The sequence below is a fragment of the Rattus norvegicus genome, chromosome 7 (assembly GCF_021556685.1).
Source record: "Rattus norvegicus strain SHRSP/BbbUtx chromosome 7, alternate assembly SHRSP_T2T, whole genome shotgun sequence".
Taxonomy (NCBI): Eukaryota; Metazoa; Chordata; class Mammalia; order Rodentia; family Muridae; genus Rattus; species Rattus norvegicus.
Genome location: NC_141540.1, coordinates 135280135 through 135293243, shown reverse-complemented (window position 1 = coordinate 135293243; position 13109 = coordinate 135280135). Strand labels below are relative to the sequence as shown.

Here is a 13109-nt window from a genome sequence, read left to right as displayed (position 1 = left end):
CTAGTATTCCACCTTGGAGGGCAGCAGCTAAGAGACATCTCTGGATGTTCCTTGCATATGGAGACGCTGAACACAGCTCTGGGTTACCGCACAGACTGATGGGAACATGCCCTCCCACCCGGCCTCCAGGACTCTCAACCTTTGACTTTTCTCTCCTTGTCTTTGGTGACCATTTCCCTCTTCTAGCGCTCTCCCCGCTTTCTCTGTCCCTTATTCTCAGCGGACAACGATCTTTTCCTTCCAATTAACCAAGAGGAATAGACTCGAGCTATTCTCTCAATGATTCCTTTCTATTCGTTTTCTATAATCTTGGATACATCATAGATCCAAATGGTGCAGCGTATAGAAGCTACGAGACCATAAGAGGGAACGTTTGTCTGCGTATAGGCTTCTATGTAGGACTCGTGTCTCTCTGGCTGTCACTCTCCATCACACCTAATAATCACCCCTCACTGCACAATGCATTTATAATCAAATAATTAGTTGCTTGCCTACCACATGTCTCTGCCATTAGACTTTATGCTTCACAAGTTAGGGACCAAACTCATTCTGTTCAAAATGTGACTTATCCATTACAGATACTGGTGTTGTACGGTATGGTTTGGATTGGAATATCTCCCTAAAGGTCTTGTTTGAGAGGGTTTGTCACTATCGTTGGGAGGATGGTATGTTTGGGTCATGAAGACCCTCCTGCTATCTATCAGTGTGTCCACCCATGGATGGAGTCCTAACTTAATGGGATGCAGGAACTGGTGGTAACGTTAGGAGGCGAGGCCTAACTAGATGAACAGGCTCATTAGGGGTGTGCCTCGAAGGACGTGGACCCTGTACCCGTCTTATCTCTTCTTCCCTCCTTCTTTACTCTGCCGCTCCCCACACCGCGAGGTAAGCAGATTGGCTCCGCCGCGTGCACTCTGCCGTGATGCTACTCTCCACCACGCAGAACAACTCCTCGTTTAACCTTACTAATAAACGCAACTCATTTTAATCTCCATCTAAAAATAATCCCTCATTAACTTTGCCTCTTAATGTTCCCCACAAGGTTGTACAGTTATTACCTCCCGACTTAACGTTTTGGATCTTTCCTATTCGCTATGTTTTATTGTGGCTCCTGGGATAGATCCTCTGAGGCACTCCTACATTGCTCATTTTGTCACCTTGAGGCGGTCGAAGTCAGTTCCCTTAGACCCCGGAGAGCAGCTTGGATGACCTCTGGGGAAGACCAATGGCCATCACTGACCTTTGGGGAGACCAATCAGCTTGGATGACCTATGACCTCTGGGGGAGACCAATGGGCCATCCTGCTCGCCCCTCTCTTACCGCTCTGAGTGTTTCCGGGACTCAGAACTAAAGCAGCTAGACTGGAGCCTGCTCTGCGTCCGTGAACCTCTCTGTCCCTTCAGAGCTCAGAAGAACTTGCACGTCAAAGCAGCTTAGCATCCGTCAGGACCAGCCCCAGTTCCTAGGCTGCTGCAGTGCCCAGGAACTGAAGGAGACTAGCTCTGACTGCTAGAGGGTTGGCCTTTGTGCACAAACAAACCCAAACCCGACTGAGATGGGGCCCAAAGACACAGGGACCAGACCAAAAAACAAGAAAAACAAAACAACAACAAAAATAAAGAAAAAAAAAACAAAACAACAATAAAATAAAACCAAACCAACCAAACAAACAAAGCCCAGCAAGCTTCTGAATGTTTGACTCCTTCCCACTCTGGCTCCTCTCCTTGTTTCCTTCTTCCTTATGCTTTCACCCAATCTTAAATGTTTAAATGAACTTCCCCCTATACCCAAACAAAAATGTTCCACATAAGCTCTCCCTATGACTCTCATCCTACGACAACTCCGTTTGTTCTTGATACTTCCACCGAAAGACCTTCCGGATGCCGAGGGGACATCCATGACTCCTAAACGCTGCTTACTTCGGTGGCCACTAACGTGTATACTGTCATCCGTTCACCAAAACGAGTCCTGTTTGTGACAGATATTAATCCAGGTGCCTGAAAATAGGACGTTAAGGAGAACAGAGAGAAAAAAGGAGGCCAGGACACAGGGAAGTTTTATTCTAGTGAAGGATTAGAAGGTAGCAAGCTAAGAACACACTTAGCCGTCTGTTGTACAGTGCCTGGGGTGATTTGAATGGGATGGACTCCATAGGTGTCCCTCATTTGAGTACTTGGGTCCCAGTTGGTGACTTGTCTTAGTTAGGGTTCCATTGTTGTGAACAGATGCCATGACCAATGCAGTTCATTTAATTGGGGCTGGTTTACAGGTTCAGAGGCTCAGTCCATTATCATCAAGACAGGAACATGGCAGCATCCAGGCAGGCATGGTACAGGGGGAGCTGAGTTCTACATCTTATTCCAAAGGCAAACAGGAGAAGACTGCCTCCCTTGTGTCTAGGAGAAGGGTCTTAAAGCCCATATACCCAAAGTGACACACCAACGGGGCCACATCTATTCCAATAAGGCCACATCTCCTAATAGTGCCACTCCCTGGGCCAAGCGTATTCAAACCACCATGCCTGTTAGGGAGGATGAGGAAGGTACTGGAGGTGAGCTCAAGGTTTCAAGGTGTGAGCCATTTCCAGTGTGCTCTCTCCGCTTCCTGCTTGTCATTCAATATGTGAGCTCAGCTGCTGTTCCACCCCAACCATTTTGTCAGCTTATGGGGTTCCATTCACCTTCTCCCACTGTGCTCAAGATCCTTCTAGGCCCCTAAGCTCAAGGTGGCGGCGGTCTTAGTGGTTTATCGCCGTCATAGAAAGGTAAATAAGGCAGTGTCAGGTGGAGGGAGAAAGGGGTTAAAAGGGGTCGTCATTCTGGGCCTCGTGAGATCTTAATGAAAGCCACAGGTGAGGTGCCTGCTGGGAAAGTTTCCGGGGAAAAATGAGTAGAAGGCACAGAACTTGGAAGTGCTTCTGATTGGAGAAAAGGAATAAGGGGGCGGGGCATGGTTGCTCCTTAAGGGGATGAGGAGGTTTATTATAGGTATGCAGGAGAGCATAGCCACATGCAAAGACAGAGCTATCTGGAAGAGTCCAGAGTAGACATTCACAGACTGAGCCTCACCATGTGAGGGGTAGGGGGAGGGAGAAGAGAGGGAAGGGGAGAGAGAGTGGTGGCCCCAGGTGAGACTGACCAAAGGACTGTCATAGCCAAATTGGCTGTTGTATAGGGGACCAGAGGAGCTGAGGGAGGGAAGCTGGGAAGTTCAGGATAGAAGGCAGAGGTGTCACCCAGGAGGACCCTGTAGCAAGCAGAGGCTAGGGGGTGCTAGGAGAACCTGGTAGCCAGCATCTGCTTTGATATACTGATAGGCATCTCAGCTGTTTGTCCTGGGTTTGAGACCTAACAGCAAGAAGCAGGTGAGGTTAGAGACGAGGGATTGGAGTCCCAGGGTCTTAAAGCTTCAGACTTGACTTTCTTCTCACAGTGAGCGTTCAGAGAGCAATGAAGACAGCTCTACAGTCATACCTTAAGAGGGGCTGCCTGGACCATAGGATGTGGGAGTAAAGACAAAGAAGCAGGAAGATACAGCTAGAAGACGACTCCAAAAATATAGATGGATGTGTGTAGAGGTTCTAGTGTCCCGGAGCTGGATGTATTCTGCAGTGCAATCAATAGAAGTCTATGCTGGTATAGAGTGCGAAGATGTCTCCTAGTTTGTTTGTTTGTTTATTTATTTATTTTCTTCTGTTTGAACCGGAAACAAGACTAAGACAAGACTGGAAGGCCCAAGTTTGGCCTTCGGTCAGTCTGGAACATGTAGGAAGCAAAATAGCATGAAAATAGGAGAGTAAAGGAAACCTGAGTTCTCTGACATATCCTATATCTTGAAGGATTACTCCCAGGAACGGAAAACAGATTTTTTTTTTTAAATCTCCTGCTTAGGGGCCACTGTGTCCATTCCGAAAGCTAATGGTGCTTTCTTGCTCTCTTGGGCTTTGCTTTTTCTGTCCCCTCTTGCTTCCAATCTGTCCTGCGCTTACCTCTCCCTCTACCTGTTGATGGACTGTCAGCTTCCTATGCTCCCCACTGCGAGCAAGCGAGACACCCGGGCAGCAGACCAGCGCGCAGAGGCTGTGGGGCTCCCCAAGCTTCCTCTGCCGGGAGTGCGCCCATTTCCTGGTTCTGGGGCAAAGCGACCGATCGCCAACCCGGCCCGGGACAGAGGACAGCGGAGAGATCGTGGCTTGAGATCAGCCTTCCTCACACAACCTACTTCCTCTCTGACGTTCCTCGCTTCCTGCACAAGGCGATCGGCGCCCCGCCACGGTCCCGCGAGGACTCGGGAGTGGAGGACACAGGGCCACGAGGGGACTTCAGATTGCCTGCGATCCGGATGATGCGGGCCACCGGGTACCAAATCCTTCTGTGGGACAAGGAAGGCAGGTCAGCTAGGGGGTGAGAATGTAGGGGCGGAGCCAACCCGGAAGGCCACGCCCTTCCTCCCGAGCTCCACCCAGGGAGGAGCTACACCAACCGGAGCCTGTCCCTTTAAACGCCCCTGTAAGAGGCTAGGCAGCAGAAAGGCTTCTGGGCATGCGCACTGTGTCGCAGGGAGGCCACTTTCTCTCGGAAGCGAGGTAGAGCTGGCTGAGTCTTGTGGGATGTCGGGTTACCCGTGGGTCCAAGACTGGTGGACCAGGGAGGAAGGCGTGGTGGTGGTAGCCGAGGAAGCGGGGTGGGGTGGGAGTGGGGGGTCCCTCCGCATCCTCCGCTCGCCCTGCGGAGCGGAGGAGGAGCTCCTGCCACCCTCATCCCACGTGCCCGCCTTTGCCGTCTGCCTCTTTACGAGCTGCTTGGCTGCCAGGCATTTGAGCTGCACTGTCTCCACGTCTAGCCCGGAAAGTCTTCCTGTGGACTTTGTTTTCCTACAATCCCTAGGGTTCCGAAGACCCCTGTGGACTTGGTCAGAGCTGCCATTAGAAACACCTCCACGGGACAGATGCCAGTCTTTGACAGGGTGTTCTCTACCTTTCCTGGTCAGCATTACTTCAGCTGTATTCTCCCTATCCCCACTGCTCTGTGTCGGGGCTCCCCACCCCCACCTCCACACACACATAGTGCCCATTTTGATTGTTCTTGCACGTGGTATTTCTGCCCCTCTTCTGTCCCTTGAATTATTCCCAAAGACAAGTAGCAGTTGATTAATACCATTCCTGAATATCGTAGACAAAAAGTTAACGCTTCCTTCTTTTTCATCACTACTACTTACTATGCACTTGGTGCTGTTCTGATTGTGGGTTAGTCAGTATTGCGTAAGGCAGATTTCCTGTTCGAGTGGAACTGACGGACAGTAAACAGTGAACGCGTTAGCTAGACATGCTATACAGAAAATTAAATCACCTTTTCCCCCGTGTGTGTGTGTGTGTGTGTGTGTGTGTGTGTGTGTGTGTGTGTGAAAGAAAACAGGTTCTTATATCTTATAGATGAATCCTATAGATTAGGTTATTGGTTGGTGAGAACCCCTGAGGATGTGGATTGTAAAAGATTGAGCAGGAGGTTAGCACAAAGGTACCGAGGAGAGCTGATGTCCCCGTGGTTTAGAGGGTAATGGGACTCTGTACATCAGACTGCAGAGTCGACACGTACAAAATCTCAGGTAGACAGCTTGGACAGGTTTTAGACGCTGTGCTACAGCTCACCATCTAAATACAGTATTTTTCTGGACAGAAATGGTTTGAAGCCATGATGCCTAAGAACTTGGGAGCTGGAACTGATAAAGGGACGGTGGCAGCATAGGTGTGATCAAAAATTCCCGTAGATGGTGAGGTTTTTAATGATGAAAAAGTAGAGATGAGCATGGCGGTAGATGGCTAACACGGAGAGCAAACAGCCAGGGTGCAGACGAGGCGGAGGGAATGTGGGTGGAGTTGGACCCACATGGATGACCTCTGCTCAAGACAGGAAACCAGGAGTCTCAGTGAAGGAAGAGTTGTGAGGGAGGATGAGGGGAGAAGATGAAGACCAGGGCAAGATCTGCAAAGGAAGTGGAAGGGGAGGAGCCAGCAGGAGAGGTCGGTGGCAGACAAACAGGCAATGCTTCTGACCTAAGATCCAGGGGTTGAAAGGAAACAGCATCCTTCCCTTGAGAGGTTGACAGGAGAGAAGCACAGAGTTTTCAAGGGGGCATGGGGATGGAGGGGATAGATACAGGGGATGAAAAAAATTAAGGAAAATAAATGTAAAACCAGTTACAGAGTTTGCTGTGCTTGTACGTGGGCGAGTGGAAAGGACCTCGAAGGGCAGGCGTATGCTAAACCGTTTAGATCGAGAAGATGATCAATTACTTGTAAAGTCTGGGAAATACAAGAGTTGGGTAGGGAAGGTGCTCTCCCAGGGGATCCGCTCTCCCAGGGCTCCGTGTGTCGTGGAGATAGTTGGCCGTGTGAGGACTGTGGGGTTGGTTCGCTATAGAATTGCCCCAGGGTCACTGCTCCAAGAAAACTCCATGAGGCTTTCTTTTCTCTGACGCCAGTGAAGAAATTCCTTCTCATCAGCTCGAGAATTTTATATCTTTCCTGTAGGAATTTAGAAAAAAGATGAAGGACCAGGGCTGTCTTATCCTACCTTGAAGTGTACGGAGAAGTTCACGTACCTATTTACTGTAGACTTTCCTTTCTTATTATTCTCTGTGATCTAACTACCAATGTATCAAAGCACTACTACAGTCTCTGAAGTCAGCTCCGGGATGACAATCATTGTAAAAACAGTCCTATTTTCTTCTCTCTTCTTCGTGGGCCTAACGATACTACTTTTCAGGTAAACTTGAAATTGACCCATTTTGTGTTTTTTTTTTTTTTTTTTTAATCCCCACCTCCAGGACAGGGTTTCTCTGTATAGCCCTGACTTCTGGCTGTCCTAGACCTTGATCCCGTAGACCAGGCTCCCCTTGAACTCTCATAGATCCTCCTGCCTCTGCCTCCTGAGTGCTGGGATTAAAGGTGTGTCTAACACCACCTGGCAAATTTAAACATTTTGTTTGTTTGTTTTCAAAACAGGTTTTTGAGACTGGATTTCTCCTGTAGCCCTTGGCTGTCTTGGAACTTGCTCTGTAGACCAGGCCGGCCTTGAACTCACAAAGATCCACCTCCTTCTGCCTCCCAAGGGCTGGGACTTTAGATCAGCGCCACCACCACAGCCCTGCAGATTTACACATTTTAAATAGGATCATTTATTTTACCATATGCGTTTTGTGTCTATGCGTGCATGCACACTGCGGGTGTGCCTGGGTGTCGCCGGGTGGTAGAGGTGAGAAAGTGGCCCAAGATGACCAGGAACTGGGGTTAGGGATGGTTATGAGCTGCCCTGTGGGTGCTGGGGGACTGAACTAGTGTCCTCTGCCAAAGCAACATTTCTCCAACCCCAAATTGACCCATTTTAATTCTGGATAATAGGATCTTGGAATGAATGGGAAATCAAGATGCAAATGGCCGCCTAGACCATTGCTTGCTATAGGCAGGCAGAGCACCCACATAGATCTCTGAAGGAAGTCATTAGTGATTTTTAGGCAACCCAGACCTGAGAGGGAGACGACTGAGTGGATCTTGGGGACCCCTTCGATCCTGCTTTATCTGTAGGCACTTCTGCCAGCTGAGCGTTCTGTCTCTCTTACAGGCACCGTTAATAATGGAAGAGGACGCGGATGATGGAATCAGGTCTGGCTCCTTGTGTTTCATCAACGACCACGTCGGATTTCAGGGCAGTATAAAAACCTCACCCGGTGACTTCATCGTTACTGAGATTGACGAACAGGGACGGTTAGTCAGCAAGGCCACCGACGAACCCCTTCGTGAATTTAGTAAAACACAGCCTGAACCGAGTAATTGCCAAGTCAAGAAGCCAAAGCTAAATACTCAGACTGTAGACTTAGACTGTGAAAATAACAAGGAAGCTGCTAAGTCGCCCGGGCACTCACCCGCCGGGCGCTCGGAGGGTGACCGGGTCCAGCCTGCGGGCTCGGATCGTGACTCAGAAAAAGAAAACAGCGTCCGCTGTGCGACTTCTAAATGTGAAGTAGAAAGCGTTGGTTTATTAAGTTCACTTTTAGATGAAAGCACTCACACATCGCTGGATCACTTTGCCCGTGACGTCAAAGAGATGTGGAATTCAAGCACTGAACTAACCGAACCGTCTCCTGAATTGTCCCTAGGCAGGATCCTTGACAAACGCCAAAGGGCTGCCCTGCACAGTGCTGTGAGGCAGACATTTCCCTTCTTGATAACCGTAGGAAACAACAGCGAAGTGGTTGTAAAACCGAGTCTTGAGTATAAGGAACTCAGCCACTTGGTGTCTGAAGAGGAAGCACTTGGCTTTTTCAGATATTTGGACGCAAAGAAAGAAAACTCCAAGTTTACCTTTCAACCGGATCCAAACAAAGATCACAGGAAGGCCGTGCACCATTTTCTCAACAAGAAGTTCGGAAACCTGGTGGAAACCAAGTCTTTTCCTGGGCAGAGCCACAGTGCTGGGAACCCAAACACAGCCATAACCGTGAGATTCCGGGAAAAAGCACACGGAAAGAGAGCTCACCCGGAAGGCAAGAGAAGAAGAGCAGTGTATACAGGTAATGTAATTACTCATCATCTTCCTTGTGTAAAGTTTGTGAAAGGTGGATAATTTGAATAACCGGATCTGGTCATAGAGCTATTGTAAAGACCATATGGACTGAGTGTTTGGGGAAAGACGAAGTTTCGAATAGGATGCTCAGTGTGAAAATGAACTAGTTAAGTGTGCATAAAAAGACTTTCATACCGAACAGTCACAGATGTGCGAAGTAGAAGGAATTGTTTTGTGCTTGCTCAATTTTGAGAGTAATGATTTTTTTCTGTTTTCAGAATAATGCCAACCACAGTTAAGTGTTTGGAGGTGAGATGATCTATTGTCATGCTTGGGAAGGGAAGAGATACTCCTCAGTGCAAGAGAGAGCCTTGGCTCATCAGGAAGGGGAACTCACCCTTCCACAAGCATTGAAACCACAGAAAACATTGTAACCTGTTTTCTGAGTCCTGTTTCAGTTTCAGATCCAGAAGGGTTAGAGTGGAATCGCCTCAGTTCCCCAGGAATCATTTCCTGCCAACTTGGCACGGGGAATGTATTTTTGAGAATTCCTGCCTTAGGGGCTCTGAAGTCTTCCGAGGCTGAGTGGATCCGATGAAATGTCAGAGGACAAGTCCAGGGTTATTGGTCTGTCTGCCTTACTTGAAGGATAGAAAGTGTTTCCGGTGATCATCCATCATACGTGTGGCACAGGGAAAGGACCACCTCACAGGATTCAGGTGTGAGCTAGACCTTTGAATTTGGAGTGATACGGGTTTGATTTTACACGGCAGCAGTAGACGTAGGTGAGATGTCAGGGCAGGATCAAAGACCTTGTGCCTGCAAGGCAAGTCTTCTAATGCTGGGCTGCACCCCTAGCTTTTGCTTCTCTTGAGACATGACCTCACTTAGCTGAGGCTGATCTCAAACCCCAGTCCCTAAAGTGCTGGGGCCGCAGGCATTATGAAATGCTTTGGGCTTGGGAAGTCTTTCGTATGCTCAAATCTTAGCATTTGCAAATGCGGGCGTGGGAAAAAAAATCTACAAACGAGTTAATCTGTTTTGAAGGAAAAGTAAAACTAGGTTTACGTATAGGAAGGGAATTACTGATTTAAGGTGATTTGCTGGCTTATAGGAAGGGATTACATGATTTAAGTAGCTCTAAGGTTTTCTTGTTTGTTTGTTTATTTATTTATCTGTCATATTACTGGTTTCCCCTCCTTCCTCTCCCCCTAGTCTCTTCCCCTTACCTCCTTTCTTTCCCAGATCCACCCCCACCTCCCTCAGAAAAGAGCAGGCCTCCCTGGGACATCTACCAAACAGGCCTAATAAGCTACAATAAGACCAGGAGCATCAAGGCTGGACAAAGTGGGAGAGAAAAGGGTCGACCGGTAGGAAAAAGGGTCAGGGACAGGCCCTGCTCCCACTGTTAGGATTCCTACAAGAACACCAAGCTACTCTTTCATAGCACATATGCAGTGGATCTAGGTCAGACCCCCACAGTCTCCCCGGATCTCTGCGAGCCCCTGTGAGTCCCAATCAGTGTCCCTGACCCCTCTGGTTCCTCCAATCCTTCCTCCCCCTCCTCCACTCGGCTCCCGAGCTCCCCCTAGCGTCTGGCTGTGGACTCTGCATCTGCTCCCATCAGTTGCGGGATGAAGTCATTGTGGTCACTTGGATGATGATTCTGCTTGCAGCACACTCTGCAGGCAGGCCAAACTGTAGGTCAAAGGTTTCGTGGCTGGGTTGGTGTTCAAGTCCCTCCATTTGAGGCCTTGCATAGTTACAGAAGATAGCAGGCTCAGGCTCTGTGTCTCCCATGACTAGGAGTCTTTGCTGGGGTCACCCTCATAGATTCCACGGGCTTTCCATTGTCCTGTGTTTCCACCTTGCCCCCAAAGTCCCTCCCTAATTCCAGTCATTTGTCCCAGTATGCCCCCCTCCCCAACACACACCTGATCCCTACTGTTCCCACCCCCACAGGTCCCCAGCTCCCCTCCCCCCCAATCTGTTCTATTTCCCCTTTCCAGGGAGATCCTTACGTCCCTCTCTTAGAGCTTCTAGCCTTTTATACTACCTGAAATAGTATCAGTGATTTGGGATAATGAGGCCAGATCTGAGAGTCTTTCTAATGTATTAGTTAGTTTTATGAAGTTAAAATAGTTCACCAAGAGGCCACTATGATAATATTGGTGTCCAAAAGCAAAAAGAAAAATTTTTGCTTAGGCAACCTTTTAAAAGAAGCAAAATATCACATATAAAAATATCTCCCCCTTCATGTATTCATGCACATATCTATGTATTTATGCAATAAATTTACCATCCTTTAACTCAGCGATTCTCAACCTGTAGCTTAGGACCACTCCTGTCTCCAAAAATATTTACATTATACGCACTTGTAGACTCACAACTACAGCAAAATCGCAGTTATAAGTAGCAATGAAAATAATCTTATGGTATAGGGCTCACCACAACACGAGGAACCGTGTTCATGGTTCACAGCATTAGGAAGGTTGAGAGGCACTGCTTTAAATGTTTACGAAAATCCGGTAAAATGTGTATTATATAAAATTTGCTGAGCCTGATATAGCTGTCTCCTGAGAGGCTCTGCCAGACTCTGACAAATACAGAGGCGAATGCTCGCAGCCAACCATTGAACTGAGAATGGGTTCCCCATTAGAGGAGTTAGAGAAAGGATTGAAAGAGCTGAAGGGGTTTGCAACCCCATAAGAACAACAATGCCAACCAACCAGAGCTCCCAGGGACTAAACCACCAGCCAAAGAGTGCACATGGACAGACCCATGGCTCCAGATGCATATGTAGCAGAGGATGGCCTTGTTGGGCCCTTGGTCCTGCCAAGGCTGGACCCCCAGTTTAGGGGAATGTCAGGATGGGGAGTCGGGAAGGGGTGGGTGGTTGGATGGGGGAAAGGGGAGAACATTTGAAATGTAAATAAAAAATCCAGTTAAAAAAAAAACAAAACAAAACAAAAAATAAATTTTAAAGAAGAAAAGAAAACAAAAATAAGAAAAGAATTTGTCATTTTATCCATTCCTGAGGGTTTTGGTTGTGAGTCTAGCCTTAATGGCTGATCCATCCCTCCATTGTCTGACCACCAACTGCCGCCATTCCTCCGTGAATCTTACCACCTTCCTTTTCTGACATCAGTGTCAATCGAATAATCATGTCTTCCTTTCAGTTCCCTGCGACCACCATTTTGCTTTGTATTTATGGTTAATCTATTAATATAAGCACTCATGTGATGATTTGTAAACTAAGTACAGCGCTTGCTATGCAGCATTCAACCTTGGAACCTGAGGCAGAACTGCTATTACAGTATTCGGAAGATTGAATAGAAACTCAACAAATCAGGAGTCTTGTGTGTTGGAATTTAGGATCTATAAATGAAAATGGACTGTAACCGTTAGGGCTTTTCTATGTCCACCTCAGTTCCCGAATAATGATAGAGGATTATTTACTTATGAATTAATGCCAAACAACTTCCTCTGTGTTTCGGTGGCGGATCTCCCACAGCTGCCTCCTTCCCAGAATTCCTATCTCTTCCCGGAAGTTCCGCCTATTCTCTCCGGCCTTGCTATAGGCTGTTCAGCTCTTTATTGACAGGTGATGCTTTACACAGTGCGCCAGAGGTAGAGCCTAGAAGGTGGACCTGCAAGCCCAACAAAGAATGTGAATTTTTAATTCACACCTTCAATGAGCCAACAAATGCTTGAAATGGCAGCTGAAACTAGTTGTGTATTTTCTTTAAAGCTCACGTTTACCATTAATAATTAGGTTTATTATCCTGACCTGTTAGTTTGTGAGGGATGTAATTATGAGCGATGCCTTCTTCCCTGTAACCTGGACTTATTTTGTTTCAGCTTTCACCCTACAAAAGGAAAATCTGGAGATGTTCGAAGCAATTGGTTTTCTGGCCATCCAACTTGGCGTTATTCCTTCGGATTTTAGTTACGCGGGCCTTAAAGACAAGAAAGCAATCACCTATCAATCAATGGTAGTTAGAAAAGTGACTCCTGAGAGGTAATGAGGCATTGTTTCTGGTAAAGTATAGGGTTAACACTCCAAATAGCATTGGGGCCACCTTATCTTTACTGATTACACACTAAACAGCACATTCTACATTAAGAAAATAATTGTTTTCCATGTATATAAGTGTGCACATATATGAAGTTTGGGGCTGGCAAGATGGATGGCTCAGGGTTACAGACACTTTCTGTTCTTCCAGATGATCCAAGTTCAGTTCCTAGCGCTCATGTTGGGAGACTCACACCTGCCTCAGGCCAGCTCCAAGGGACCCGGTGACCTATCCTGGCCCCTCACATGCTGCATGCGTTCATACAGGCACACATAAATAAAAGATAAAAAAATCTTATAAAAATTAGGAAATTTTAGGATAGAAACTGACAAGTGGTTGATTTGTTTGTAAAGTGTCTACATTGTTTATAAATATTGATACTATGTTTAAATATACACGGGCATTCAGAAACCTGCAGTTGAAGACATAAAATGTTTATAAATATTTTTTCCTTATTTATTATAGTGGGGTT

The 13109-nt window shown here is 47.3% G+C and overlaps 2 protein-coding genes across 6 annotated transcripts in view; one reads left to right on the top strand and one right to left on the bottom strand.

Moving 5' to 3' along the window:
• The window catches only part of Irak4 (interleukin-1 receptor-associated kinase 4), a 27036-nt gene extending 22656 nt beyond the window's left edge, over positions 1-4380 (bottom strand). The window contains 1 exon segment of one of the 2 annotated variants that reach the window (NM_001106791.2): positions 4222-4380. The gene's annotated coding sequence lies outside the window, so the exon portion shown is untranslated. 2 annotated transcript variants of the gene reach the window in all.
• Pus7l (pseudouridine synthase 7 like) overlaps positions 4075-13109 on the top strand; it is a 23336-nt gene continuing 14301 nt past the window's right edge. Inside the window, exons 1-4 of one of the 4 annotated variants that reach the window (XM_087557549.1) lie at positions 4567-4984; positions 6530-6764; positions 7620-8568; positions 12423-12582. In XM_087557549.1, coding sequence (XP_087413675.1) covers positions 7632-8568; positions 12423-12582 — 1097 coding nt within the window. In that variant the 5' untranslated portion in view covers positions 4567-4984; positions 6530-6764; positions 7620-7631. 4 annotated transcript variants of the gene reach the window in all.